Genomic DNA, 14,813 nt, shown 5'->3' with positions numbered 1-14,813 from the left:
TCACCTTCTTCAGGCTGCATAGTTTCCAAAACCTAGAGATACATCCTGGTGCTTTAGAGAAAGAAATGCACTAGAGGTTAGGAAGAGAGAAGAGCAGGGAAGGAAGGTTCAGAATAGACTGGGCAGGGAGGAGTAGGGAGAAGAGGGGAATGTGACTTGGAGATGGGAGGAAGCCCAAGAGATGGCCACAATTAAATGAAGGAGGGCAGGAGGCTGAAAAGACTAGGAAAAAACTTGGCAAGAAAGCAGGGAGCCTGACCCCTCCACAGGGATATAAAGACTGCTAAGGAGGAGTGGGGGCAGGGAGTGGTTGGTGAGACAGAGCTGAACAGCCAAGCTGCTGCCTCAGCCTCCCTGACAGTCCTGAGTTCAAGCCGTGCTGGCTTTGACCCTTGTGGGAGGAACTGAAGTGGCAAATTAATGATGATAATGAAGTCACTGCTCCTTGTTTGTCTTTGCTGGTTTCCCCTTGAGATTTGTCCTTTGGCCAGACAGGGCAATGTGGGGGAGGGGAGGGATAGCAGCAGTGAAGGGCAGGGAGGGGGAGTGGAAAAGAGGATGGAGAAATGGAAATGTGGAGGATAAATCAGTGGAGGGAGAAAGGGGAAGGTGCTAAATGAGGGAAAAGGAACCCAAGAATGGAAGAGAGAGGAGACAAAGGGAGACATGAAAAGAGAAGGTAAAAAGAGAAGCAGAAAGACAAGATAAGGGAAAGAACAATGGGGAACAGGGAAACCTGGAGGGAGATGGAGAGCTGGAATGGAGCAGTGGGGAGCCAGAGGAAGAGAACATAGCCAAGGCTGTGAAAGCTGCAGCTGGTGGGGCCTGTGGGCGGGGCCTCATCTCCATCTCTAATGGCTGTGAAATGAGGTTAGCTCCATTAGAGGCGGCGAGAGTGTAACGAGATCACACTCATTAGGGCCGGGCCATCCCAGTAATTACCACCACCCCAAACACGCCTGTGCCAGCCGGCCACCAAGCACATATAGGCATATAGCAACACACAGCACAGGACACCCTGATGCTGAATGGAAAGCACAGAGCCCATACAGGTGTGACCAGAAAGCCTGGGGGAAACCAGCCCTCCATGGCTAGCTAGAGCAAGCACCTTCACTAACCCCAAAGAGATGTTTGGACAGAGAGGTACACCCTGGCTATCAGCACCCCCCAACACACAAAGAGCAATAAATATACACATTCCCGCCAACTCAGGAGATAAGGCATGTGGATGGATAATTATTTTCATGTATTGATCACATCCAAAGTGCCATTCCCCAAAATGATTGTTTCAGTGGACACAACCCTAGCAGGTACTATTTCCCATTCTTTTTTTTTTTTTAAAGAATTTTTTTAATATTTATTTTTCAATTCTCAGCGGACACAACATCTTTGTTGGTATGTGGTGCTGAGGATCGAACCCGGGCCGCACGCATGCCAGGCAAGCGCGCTACAGCTTAAGCCACATCCCCAGCCCCTATTTCCCATTCTTTATGGAAAACTGAATTGAGGCTTTAATGACTCGGGAGTGACTTGGAAGGCTGAGGCAGGAGGATCACAAGTTGGAGGCCAGCCTCAGCAACTTAGTGAGGCCCTGTCCCAAAATAAAAATTAAAATGAAAAAGGCTGAGGCTGGGGATGTGGTTAATGAGCTGAGGTCATTTACATATTAAGGAATAGAACTAAAATCTGATTCTAGGTCTGTCTCTAAATGTTATGGATTTTTTTGGTTTGTTTTGGTGCTAGGAATTGAACCCAAGTGGCCTCCTAAATGCAGTGCTATGCACAGATTTTACCACAGGGCTACCTTCCCAGCTAAGGCTGTGTTTTGTTTTGTTGTGTTTTGCAGTACTGGAACTTGAAAACAGTGGTCCTTACCAATGAGCAACATCCCCACACCTTTTTGTCTTGTAGGGTCTTGCTACATTGCTGTCTTCTAACTTGTGATCCTCCTGCTCAGCCTCCTGAGTAGCTGGGATTTTAGGCCTGCACCACCACATGTAGCCCAAGTCTGTCTTTAAATAATACCAGACTGCTTATCTGATGAAGTTCATATGCTAATATGAGGTACACATATAGACTTTTAGCTTTTAAGACATTATCACAAATGATGCACTCTGATCATCCAAATAACCCTACCTGGTCTTCCTCCCTCTTTCTCTGTCTCTCTTCTCTCTCCCCACAAATACATGCCCACCTAGGGGCCAGTAGCCCTCTATAGACTGCAAAAGGAATGGGTGCCCCTGGAGTTGCACAGAGCACTAGTTTTGTTCTGCCCTTATACCAAGAAACAAAGGAATTTGAAGATGGCGCATCCAGCACCTTCAAGCTGAGAGAGGATGACAGCATATATGCTCAAGGTGACAAACACAGGACAGGGTAACACACTCAAAAATCTCACTCAAAATGCACACCAGCCAGAGTTCAGAAGTTTACAAATTAACCCAAGAACGGAGGCCGTACATTCAGCCTACCTGAGTTCCAGTTTCTTTTTTTTTTTTTAATTTTTTAAAAATAAATATTTTATTTTTTAGATATTGGTGGACACGGTATCTTTATTTTATTTCTATGTGGTGCTGAGGATGGAACCCAGTGCCTCACGCATGCTGGGTGAGCGCTCTACCCCTGAGCCACAACCCCAGCTCCCCCGAGTTCCAGTTTCATTTCTACTTTCCTTTTCTTTTGTACTAGGGATTGAAACCAGGGACACTTAATCATTGAATCATAGCCCCAGCCCTTTTCATTTTAATTTTTATTTTGAGACATGGTCTCACTAAGTTGCTTAGGGCTTCATTTAGTTGCTAAGACTGGCCTTCAACTTGTGATCCTCCTGCCTCAGCCTCTGAAGTCACTTCTGCTTTCTAATTGGGAGACCTTAAAAATCATGTAATCCACTTAGTCTTTTTTTTTTTTTTAATATTTATTTTTTAGTTTTCAGCAGACACAACATCTTTGTTTGTATGTGGTGCTGAGGATTGAACCCGGGCCGCACTCATGCCAGACGAGCACACTACCGCTTGAGCCACATCCCCAGCCCCACTTAGTCTTTTTTCACATTTGTAAACTGGAAATGAATAACTGTATGTATTGCATCAGATTGTAATAGAGAATTATTGATGTGATGCTTGTCAAGGGCTTAGCACAATGATACATGGTAAACATTTAAAGGAATTGTCTATTATTTTATTATGACAACTAACTGGAGGTTCAGTAGTAGCCCTTATCCTAAATACTTGAGATCAGATGTGTTTTGGATTTGGGGGTTTTGGGATTTAGTAATATGTATACATTATATAATGAGATATCTTTGGGAGGAGACCCTATTCTCATTGTGAAATTCATTTATATTTCATATACACCTTATACATATGGCCTGAAAGTAATTTTATATGTATTTTCAGAAGCAACTGTGTTTTGTCTACAACTGTAGACAGATGTGGAATTTTCTACTTATGACACTGGCACCATGTTCATACTAAAAAAGTTGCAGATTTTGACTAAGCACAGTGGCACACATCCATAATCCTAGCTACTTGCGAGGCTGAGGCAGGAGGATCACAAATTTAAACCAGGCTGGGCAATTTAGTGAGAGCCTGTCTCAAAGTAAATTTTAAGAATTGCTAGAGATATAATTCAGTGGTAGAGTGTGTAAACTCTATCACCTGCCTAGCATGCATGAAACCCTGGGGCTGATCCAAAAGTCCAAAATCTGAGACTTTTTTTCCTTGCAGTGCTGAGGATCAAAACAAGGGCCTTATACATGCTAGGCCAGGGCTCTACCATTGAGCTATACCCTAAACCCAAGTGTTCAGGTTTTGAGTTTTCAGATTAGGGACATTCAACCTGTAGTAGTTGTTGTAATAGTATTTAAATTGATTCATTGCATCAGACAGGTTCACATGGAATCAAAGAACCAGAGAAAGAGGCATGTATAATAGTATTCCAAATAATTATAGAAAAGTTGCCTGCAATTTCTTCTAAGCTCAGGGATATCAAAGTCTTCTATGGAGGTCCCCTATGCCAGGATCAGACAGGATCCTGAGTCTGAATTCAAGGGTACACACAACCCCCTACCCCTTCTGTCCTGTGGTGCTCGTGCAGAAGAAGGGCTCCAAGCTGGCTTCATGTGGTTGTCTAAGCCTGAGGCATGTAGAACATCAGTCCCTCCAATGTATTTACTGTGAGATCACACAGGTCTGTGCAACATAGCAGCTCCACACTGCTGTCCTAAAACATCTAACACATCAAGTCCCAGAGGTAGATGCCTAGGCAAGAGATTCCTTTTCTGGACACACCCACCCCTACCAGCAGCACATGGTACAGCACACCTCAACAAATCTATGCACAAGTGGTTGTGTGTGGTTTCAGCCCACTGCTTCCCTTCTACCTGTCTACTCCCTAACCACCACTGTCTTCTTCTGAGCCTCTTTCTTGCATCTTACTGGATTCCCTCATGTGCACCTTAAGCATTTGCAAAGTATAACACAGCCTCCTTGCTGTCTCTCTCAACTGGGGAGAGTCTACCTTCCAATCTGGTGCCTGAGCTGGGAGGCCTGGAAGAGATCCAATGTTTACATATTCAGACCAAGATCCAGCTTTACCCCCCTTACTTCCCTACCTTTCCATCTCTCCTTCCCTTCTGGTATCTGCTTTAACTGTCTCTTTACCTTCTGTGATACCTCTCCTGCTTGTCTATTTCATTTCCTGCCATACTCAAACTCTCTCTCTTTTGGACAAAACCAATCTTATACAAAGTAAGCATTCTTTAAATATTTATGGGGGATAGGGGAAAAAGAAGAGTCAGAGAATTGACTCAGCCTTTTTCATGTTCTCCTATTATCTTAAGTATAAGAAGTAGGATTACTGTTTTGTTTTAAATAGAGAAGGTAAGATTTAGAGAAAAAAATGATAGTTTTAAATGCAAGGAGAAGCCACAATAGTTTTTTTATTTGTTTTTGTACTGGGGATCAAAACCTGGGGCTTTCTACCCCTGAGCTACATCCCCAGCCCTTTTTATTTTTTTTATTTTGAGACAGGGTCTCACTACATTGCTTAGGGCCTCACTAAGTTGCTGAGGCTGGCTTTAAACTCACAATCCTCCTGCCTCAGCCTACCAGGGTGCTGGGATTACAGGCATGGGCCACCATACCCAGCTCATGATAGTTTTGATCCAGGCATTAGCTGCTGCTACACCCAGTTCAAGTGTGAGCCTGAACAAAGCTTCCACTCTTTTGGGTGTCTTTCAGCCCAGGAACCAATAATTACATGAATTCTGCTGCTGGAAAGACTAGATTTAAATCCTGTGTACCTATTATTCTGCCCTCAGTTGAAAAGGGCAGAGATCAGAGGATGGTTTGGTTCATCAAGAAATGGACAAAGTGGCACATGCCTGTAATCCCAATGACTTGGAGGCTCTCAAGTTCGAGACCAGCCTTGGCTACTTAGTGAGACTCCAAGCAACTTAGCATGACCCTGTGTGAAAATAAAAAATAAAAAGGGCTGGGGATGTAGCTCAATGGTATAGCACCTCTAAGTTCATTTCCTAGTACCCAGAAAAGGTGGGGGGTGGGCAACAGCCTCTGTGCAAATACCTTGCCCCACTCCAGAGAAGAAGCCAGCCAGCTAGGAGAAGAGGAAAATAACCCACTTCACTGATGCCCAATATATGCACTTTTCACATGTTATTTATTCTGGTATGGACAACTGAGGAAGAAAGGTATTATTATTCCCATTTTTCTAGATAGGTAACTGAGGTAACTTCCAAAGTTGACAGCTAGTGAATGGTAGAGCTGGGATGGAACCTGGGTCTGCATGGATCCAAGGTCCATATTCTTCTACTATCTTTTTTTAAAAAAAATTTTTTAATATATATTTTTTGGTTATCAGTGGACCTTTATTTTTATTTATTTGTATGTGGTGCTGAGAATCGAACCCAGTGCCTCACACATGCTGGGCAAGCGCTCTACCACAACCCCAGCCCCTCTTCTACTTCTTAAGAAATAAAGCTTAGCGGTAGAGCGCTCGCCTCGCACGTGCGGGACCCTGGGTTTGATCCTCAACACCACATAAAAATAAATAATTGAAACAAAGGTATTGTGTCCAACTACAACTAAAAAATAAATATTAAAAAAAAAAAAAAAGAAAGAAAGCTCATGGGGCTGGGGCTGGGGCTGTAGCTCAGTGGTAGAGTGCTTGCCTAGCATGTGTGAGGCACTGGGCTTGATTCTCGGGAGCAGGTATGGTGGCACATGCCTGTAATCCCAGCCACTCTGGAGATTATGCAGGAGACAAAGATAGGAGGATCCCAAATTCAAGACCAGCCTGGGCAACTTAGACTCTGTTTAAAAATTTAAAAAGGATGAGTTAACCCTGGGTTAAATCCCCAGTACTGCAAATAAATAAATAAATGAAACTGGGAGCTAGAGATGTAGCTCAGTGGGAGAGTGCTTGCCTAGCATGCATGTGGCCCTGAGTTGTATTCCCCACTACCATCAAAAAAAGAAAGAAAAAGAAAGCTCAACTAGTTTATTTGCTGTTTATTCCATTAATCCCCATTAGATAGGCACATTTATTCCGTCTGTCTCTCTCTTTTCTCTCCATGGTGGCTTCCTCTTGAAAGCAACAGGTTGAGACAAAAAGGGCAGAAAGGCAAGGGCAAAATGAAAGTGAAGACAGCAATGCTAGGCAAGCTTGCAGAAGGAAAGAAGAAAGAAAGAAAAAGTCTTACAAACTGGCTCGGAGTAGGGACAAGTTGGTCAAACCATTAGAAAAGTGGAAGGCAGGGGCTGGGGTTGTGGCTCAGCGGTAGAGTGCTCAACTAGCACGAGTGAGGCAGTGGGTTTGCTCCTCAGCACCACATAAAAATAAATAAATAAAATAAAGGTATTTTTTTAAAAGAAAAATGGAAGGCAAAAAACCTTTGGAAGGTTATGAAGTAGAAATTATCATATGCAAATTTTAAGCAAATGTGTTGCTGCCTTCTAATAGACTTGGATGCAAAACCTTTTGCCCTGTAGTTAGCTGGTTTTGGAGGAAAGGAGAGATGGATTTTGCTTTGTGTTTTTTGGAGAGGAATTGGACAGGAGAAAGCCAGTATGGCCTCCAACTGGCTTACCCTCTTCCCAGTTATGTTCTCTCTATAACCACCAGGGAGCAGTAGTGTTTTTTTCCTTCTCCTGGTGGGTGTTAGGTAGGGCAGGGAGTCCTGGTCTTGCTGCACATTCATAGAAGTGCCCCTGGTCCATTTCCCTTCACTTTAACCAGCCAGCCACAGCACCTGCCCTGGGGCTCCTTGTCAGGGAGGGGCAAATTCTCTCCTTTTTCAGACTATTTGTTGGTCTTTCCTTTGCCCCCATGATTCTGGTTAAATAGCACTTGTTTTCTCGTCTTGCTGGGGCTCAGAGCCTGCCTTATAAGCTTTCAACTTGTTTCTGCAATTTCACGTCCAAGCCTGCCTGCTCTTTTCAGTCTCGGTGTCAAGACGTCTGTCGCTCTCTGACCTATGTTATGTCTTGCTGCGTCCTGACTCCCTGGTGTCTTCCTTTTCTAAGTACTGAATCTCCACCCACCTCTTGCAGTTTAATAATTACCTCCATTTGTTTGTAGAGCATTAACTCCTGCTGAGCTATGAAAGTAACTTCCATCCTTCCCTACTCTGAGGAATAACCAATAATTCAGGTGTGGAAGGAGAAAGAAGGCAACACCGAAAAAGAAAAAAATTCTTTTGTGTTTCTCTCATCTCCCCCTCCCTCCCCACCTCACCCTCTGAGAAAATGAAGTGTTAGAGAGGGAGGATGGAATGCAAGGGAGCATTGGAGACCAGGGCCATTTTGGAGCTAGCAGATTCATCTCTGGGGACAACTACACCCTCAGAACTCTCCACCCTCCCTAGGCTCCAGGCCTCACTCCTCCCATCCCCCTCAGTGGCAGCAGCCTTGTAATTTAAAGCTCTCTCTGTCGCCTCTAATGTGATCCTCTCGTTTTATTGACTCTCTCTGCCGGCTGTGGCGCCCCTTCACATCAATCTCCACTCTAATCACACTGCTGCCACTGCCTGCTCAGCTCCCCTAACCCCTTTCTTCCACAGAGGCCCCCAGCCCTCTCCTCTACTCAGGTCTTTCCTTTGGGCTGTCCCCTACTTCCACTCTTCCAAACCTGCCTGCTTCCTCCTTCCAAGGCAGGAATGCCAGGACCTGTGCCGGTTGTCTTTTACTAACATCTGAGACATGTCCCAGGGGAGAAAAGGTGCACTTATGCAAGGCAGGACCTAAAGGAAGGTCCGAGGGTGAACAAGAATCTCAGCCTGGAGATGGTAGGCTGGTAGAGATGACTTTTAGGCCTGTCTTTCTGTGTCATCTCCAAGTCCAGGTAGGAAAGGCAAAGGAAGGGACATGGAGATTCAGAGAGGGAAGGAAGAAAAGATGGAGGAGGAGGTAAATAGAAGGAGGAAGAAAACTGAAAAACAAACAAACAAAAAAAACCCTGCAGCTAGAGGTTTGTAATAAATAGTGGGTGATGAGAGAAGCACTGAGAAGAAAGGGATAGGGGGAGTTGGTGGCAGTGGCGGGGCTCGGGCGATGCACTGAGGCAGAGACAAATTTGCAATTGAAATTCTTTCCTGATGAGGAGGAGGGGTAGATTGGGAGGTGGGGGAAAGGATTTGCAATTTTAAACAGCTGTCAACCTACCCTGGGTAGATCTGGGTATCACCCACAAGCTAGCTGGAAGCTTAGCTCCCTTGGTTTCCAGCCAAGAATCAGCACTTTTTCCAGGCCTGAGAACTAGACTCTTAGGAGAATGAGGCTTGGAATACCCATGGGATCTGGGGTTTTGGTCTACTTAGGTCTCCTCTGAGCTGTGATGCAGAATTGTAAGACTGGGCCAGGAAGGAGCCATCAGAGTGGGCAAGAAGGTTCCTTTGGTTGGACCAGCTGGAAGATAGCACCCACCACACTCTGCCCTCAGCAGCAGGGGGCTTGGCTCTTCCTACCTGGTGGAGTAATAAAGGGTGGTAGAGCCCAGCAGTTGGGGTTGATGCGCATGTCAGATCCTTACAAGCCAGCACACTATCCCCCTCTCCACCCCGATCAAGGATATGTAGAAAGAACCTCCAACAACTTTTGGCTTATATAGGAATCTACTCCCTTCAGTCCAATCCCTTCACTTGTGTTTTGGCTTTCTAACACTGGCCCCCTCCCTTCCCCTTCACCCCTTTCCCAGGTACTGATTTGCATTTTCATTAGCATGCTAATCCAGCCCCTCTCCAGCTCCTTAATGGCTCTGACTTCACGCCTGGCTGGATCCCCTTTGGAAGAGGAATGAAGTGAGAATTGGGGTCTGCTAGCTGGATGGGGCCAGACCAAAGATATTCAAATCTAGGAATTTGGAGGTGAGGGTTAGAGGTGGCCCAAGGAAAAGGGTCATCCTTCTTAAGCCCTCCCTGAAACATATGGCCTGAGTGTTAGAAATGTAATAATTAGAGATCTGCTGATAGGGATAGTGGGACCAGATGTAGATGGGTGCTTGGGACACGGTGAAGTAAGGGATGGAAGAGGTATGAAAGGTTAGTCAATTTGAGGGGAAGATCATGGTTTAAATGTTGGGAGTGTTGATGGGCCTAGTAAGCTAAAGGCAGCTGAGGATTCCTGATTTCTAGTTCTTTGGAGGCACATTTTGCCTGTCTTATATCCTTTTCTAGTTTTATCACCTTGGAGCCTGGTGACCATCAAGCTGCTATGAGATTAAATGGGCTACCTGAAAAGCATTTAGCATAGTGCCAGGACCATGGTACATGTACTTTAATAGCTTTTAGAAACATTTCTATGACGTATTATTTTTCATCTCTTCAGAGAGGGAGTAACATAGGAGTTGTCCTTCAGTTGGACAGGGAAACTCCCACCTATTCCTGACCAGAGATGGATCTGAAATCATCAGAGAGCAGCACAATGCCTGTGTGCAATTGCAGCCTGTTTCTGGCAAGAAAACCTTGATTTAGGAAATTTATCTCTTCAGGGCTTGGAAAATCTAAGGGTCTTCTCCAAAGTTCATTCATTCAAAAGACACTGGCTAGTTGGGTGTGGTGGCACACAGCTACCTGGAGGCTGAGGCAGGAGGATCACAAGTTCAAAGCCAGCCTTGGCAACTTAGTGAGGCCCTAAGTAATTTAGTGAGAACCTGTCTCAAAATAAAAAAAAATTTAAAAGGGAGGGATTGGGGGTATAGCTCAGTGATAAAATGCCCCCTGGATTCAATCTCCAGTACTGGAGGAAAAAAAAAAAAAAAACACAGACAGGCACCATTCTCTGTACTAGTAATAGAACAGCTAGAACAAGGGAGACCCTGCTGACATGCAACTTACCTTCTACTGGGAGGAGATAAGTAAGCCAGGAAATGTCAGGTGGCAGAAAAACTCTGAAGAAAGTAACCCTGGGGGCTGTTTTAGCTCTGTAGAGAGGGCAGGCCTGCTGGAGGATATTAAGCAGAGAACTGAATGTCAAGGTGTTAAACTGTGCAAGCTGTGCGGGGAGAGTTTTCCAGGGGGACTAAACACTTGGGCAAGAGCCCCAAGGTGGGAATGAACTTGGCATGTTTGAGTAACAGAAAGGCCAAAACGAAAAGGCCAGTGGGCTAGAGCAAGGCAGCATGGAGTATGTTAAAATTCACCTTGGAGTGACCTGGTGCTAAGGCTAGAGGATCACAAGTTTGAGGGTAGCCTAGGCAATTTAGCAAGCCCCTAAACAACTTAGTGAAACCCTCACTCAAAATTTAAATAAATAAATAAAAAGGGCTGGTGATGTGGCTCAATGGATAAGCATCCCACGTTCAATCCCCAGTACTAGGGAAAAAAAAAAAAATGTACCTTTGCAGGCAGGCCCTTCTATAGGTCAGGTACAGGAGTCTGGATTTTAATCACAATGCAATGAGAAAACCTTGATGGGTTCTAAGCATTTAAGAATATAGTATAATTTACATGTTAGAAAAGACAATTACGAATTATGAGCTGGGCATGATTGGCGCACACCTGTAATCTTAGCAGTTTGGGAAGCTGAAGCAGGAGGATCACAAGTTTAAAGCCAGCCTCAGCAATTCAGCAAGACCCTGTCTCAAAAAATAAAAAGGGCTGAGGACATGGCTCAGTGGTTAAGTACCTCTGGGTTTAATCCCTGGTACCAAAAAATAAAAATAAAATGATACATGAAAAGGTGGGCAAGTGGGTGGGGACACAGAGAAAATAGGCAGGTCATGAGTGGATGGTTGATGAAGCTGAATGATGGGTTTAAAAAAAAAAAAGGCTGTTTCATATAATTTGGTGTACTATAAATGTTTGGCACTTTTCATAATTGAGAATTAAATAAAAGATCATTCTGGCTGCTGGGTGGAGGAAGACTAGATGGGAAGGGGCAGTAGTAGAAATGGGAGGTTAATGTGGATGTGTCTGTTGCTTTAGTTCAGAAATGATAATGATCTGGACCAGGCTAATGCTAGTAGCAAAGATGATCAATGCAGGGTTTGACACATTCTAGAGGTTGCTATAGAAATGGACACAGGGAAAGGCAAGAGAGAAAAAAAGAAAAAAAAAACTTTATGCTGTTAATCTAAGCAACTAGATAAAGGTACCATTTTGAGATAGGCAAGAGGAGCAGGTTGAGGGAGAAATAATGAATTCTGACTTTGGACATGTTAATTTCAAAGTCTGTTAGACACTGAGTAAAGCTTCAAAGTTGGCAGGCAGGTGTCTGAGTCTGGTGTTTACGGAAGAGGATGAGGCTAAAGTATCCAGAGATTTAGCCTGGCTGGGGTCCCTGTGGCCTCACAGCTCTGTCTCTCCATGTTTCCTGCAGGGTACTGGCTGGCACGCTGAAATGAACCCCCAGCACGTCTCCGTCTACCATGGCTACCCTTAATTCAGCCTCTACTACTGGCACCACCCCCTCCCCTGGGCACAATGCCCTGTCCCCACCTCCGGACACCTCCTCCTCCAGCACCCCCTCTGATCCTGTCACCAAAGATCCCCCTGCTGCCCCCTCCACCTCTGAGAGCATGAGGCCCTCAGAGCCAGGGGGACAGCCTCTGGAGTCAGGCTGTGGCCTTGTTCCACCAAAGGAGCCCCAAGAAGAGCCTGGCTATGGTCACTTCCCACCAAAGGATGTGGGGGTGGGAAAAGACAAGGAACAGGAGGAGGAAGGGCTCCCTCCCATGGACCTGAAAAACCACTTATTCTTCACAGCTGGTGGCGAGGCCTACCTAGTAGCCACGCTATCCCTGGCAGGCAGCAGTGAATTCCTGTTACCAAAGGGCTTCCCCTGGGGTGAGGCAGGCATCAAAAAAGAGCCCAGCCTGCCCCTCCTTGCCAATCCACCCCCTGCACATCTTACTGCCCTTCACATTCAACATGGCTTTGACCCAATCCAAGGCTTTAGCTCTTCTGACCAAATTCTGTCCCATGATACCTCAGCGCCATCTCCGGCTGCCTGTGAGGGAAGGGATGGAGCCTTCTGGAGCTACCAGTTGGCTCCAAACCCACCCGGAGATCCCAAAGATGGCCCCATAGGGAGCAAAGGGGAAGACCACAGGGCATTTTTCTGGCTCTGCCTTCTGTGCCGCCTGGGTTTCAGCAGGCCCCAGGCCTTTATGGGGCATACACAGTCTCATGGGGTGAAGCTAACTCTTGCCCAACACCAGGGCCTGCTGTGTAGCCCAGCTGTGCTCCAGGAGGGGGAAGAAGGCTGCATGGCCCTCATAAGCTTTCTGGAACCAAAATCCCTCACTTGCCCCTCTCTTGAAAAGCCCCTTGACGACAGTAGCACAGCAAACATGGAGGAGAATGTAGCCCAGACCAAGGATGGCCCTCCTGAGGCAGAAGTCCAGGGCCTTGTCCTCCCTGCTGAAGAAGTCATGGCTCTCAGCCCACCCTCCCCACCTGCAACCCTAACCACCTGGGACCCCAGCCCAACCCAAGCCAAAGAATCGCCAGTAGCAGCAGGCGAGGAAGGGCCAGATTGGTTCCCTGAGGGGCAAGAAGAGGATGTAGGGCTCTGTCCCCCACTCAACCAAAGCTCACCCACCTCCAAGGAGGGGGCAACTCTTCCTGTTCCAGTGGGCTCCCCTGAAGACCCCAACGACCCACCCCAGCCCTACCGCCTGGCTGATGACTACACCCCAGCCCCTGCAGCCTTCCAGGGCCTCAGCCTATCCAGCCACATGTCCCTGCTACATTCACGCAACTCCTGCAAGACACTCAAGTGTCCCAAGTGCAACTGGCACTACAAGTACCAGCAGACTCTGGATGTGCACATGAGGGAAAAGCACCCTGAGAGCAACAGTCACTGTAGCTATTGCAGCGCCGGGGGAGCCCACCCCCGCCTTGCTCGTGGAGAGAGCTACAACTGCGGCTATAAGCCCTATCGCTGTGATGTCTGCAACTACTCTACCACCACCAAAGGCAACCTCAGCATCCACATGCAGTCTGACAAGCACCTCGCCAACCTGCAGGGCTTCCAGGCAGGGCCGGGAGGACAGGGAAGTCCCCCAGAGGCATCACTCCCACCCTCCACGGGTGACAAAGAGCCCAAGACCAAATCGTCCTGGCAGTGCAAGGTGTGCAGCTATGAGACAAACATCTCCCGCAACCTACGCATCCATATGACCTCTGAGAAGCACATGCAGAATGTATTAATGCTGCACCAGGGACTGCCGCTGGGCCTGCCACCTGGGCTGGTAGGGCCAGGACCTCCTCCCCCACCAGGAGCTGCCCCCAACAACCCCCCTGAACTCTTCCAGTACTTTGGGCCCCAGGTCCTAGGGCAGCCTCAGACTTCCATGCCTGGCCCTGGGCTGAGGCCAGACAAGCCCTTGGAAGCCCAGCTACTTCTCAATGGTTTCCACCACCTTGGAGCACCTGCCCGCAAGTTCCCAACACCTGGTAAGCTCCCTGAACTCTACTGTTCTCCCCTACCCAAGCCAAATTATTCTCTGCTTTCTTCCAAGGCCAGCTCCCCACTTAGGTAACCACAACTCCCTCTGAGCACTCTCCTACTCATTAATTGGCCTCCCTGCCTAGCAAACTGAACCTGCACCATCTCTTCCTTGGGCACTAATCTTATCTCTGTCTTCTAGCCCCTGGCAACCTTTCCCCAGAGACTCATCTGCCTCCAAGTCAGCTCCTGGGCTCCTCGTCAGACGGCCTACCCGCCTCACCACCCCCAGATGATAGCCCGTCCCCAAAGGTGTTCCGCTGCCTAGTGTGCCAGGCCTTTAGCACAGACAGCCTGGAGCTGCTGCTCTACCACTGCAGTGTAGGCCGGAGCCTCCCAGAAGCTGAATGGAAGGAGGTGGCTGGTGACACCCACCGCTGCAAGCTCTGCTGCTATGGCACCCAGCTCAAGGCCAACTTCCAGCTCCACCTCAAGACTGACAAACATGCTCAGAAGTATCAGCTGGCAGCCCACCTTCGGGAGGGGGGTGGGGCCATGGGCACCCCTTCCCCAGTCCCCCTGGGGGATGGGACTCCTTACGGGTCTGTCTCCCCACTGCACTTGCGCTGCAACATCTGTGACTTTGAGTCCAACAGCAAGGAGAAGATGCAGCTGCATGCCCGGGGGTCAGCCCATGAAGAGAACAGCCAGATCTACAAGGTGAGGCTGGGGCAGGAGGAGGCAGGAAAGATAAGGGGAAAAGGGTGGGGGTGGAGGGGAGAGACGCAGAGTAGGGAAGTGATGGAAAAACTCAGGGTGACAGAAATGAAGAAGTATGCACCAGAGTTATAAACCGTTTGGGCAGACCTGAAGAAAGACACCAAAGAGTAGTGGATCATGATG

General features: G+C 47.3%; 2 protein-coding genes across 3 annotated transcripts in view; one reads left to right on the top strand and one right to left on the bottom strand.

The window, feature by feature from the left end:
• Thtpa (thiamine triphosphatase) overlaps nt 1–14,813 on the bottom strand; it is a 48,595-nt gene that overhangs the window by 14,725 nt on the left and 19,057 nt on the right. The gene's annotated exons all lie outside the window — the stretch shown is intronic.
• Zfhx2 (zinc finger homeobox 2) overlaps nt 1–14,813 on the top strand; it is a 32,101-nt gene that overhangs the window by 5,661 nt on the left and 11,627 nt on the right. Inside the window, exons 2-3 of the mRNA XM_046465248.2 lie at nt 11,838–13,918; nt 14,113–14,630. Coding sequence (XP_046321204.1) covers nt 11,887–13,918; nt 14,113–14,630 — 2,550 coding nt within the window. The 5' untranslated portion in view covers nt 11,838–11,886. The remainder of the gene's footprint in view (nt 1–11,837; nt 13,919–14,112; nt 14,631–14,813) is intronic.

This window comes from Marmota monax, unplaced genomic scaffold (assembly GCF_021218885.2).
Source record: "Marmota monax isolate L192 unplaced genomic scaffold, Marmota_monax_Labrador192_F-V1.1 WCK01_AAM20220418_F8-fsc00079, whole genome shotgun sequence".
In the NCBI taxonomy this organism is placed as follows: domain Eukaryota; kingdom Metazoa; phylum Chordata; class Mammalia; order Rodentia; family Sciuridae; genus Marmota; species Marmota monax.
Note: the sequence above shows the minus strand (reverse complement) of the source record. Positions and strands in the feature narration are given on the sequence as shown.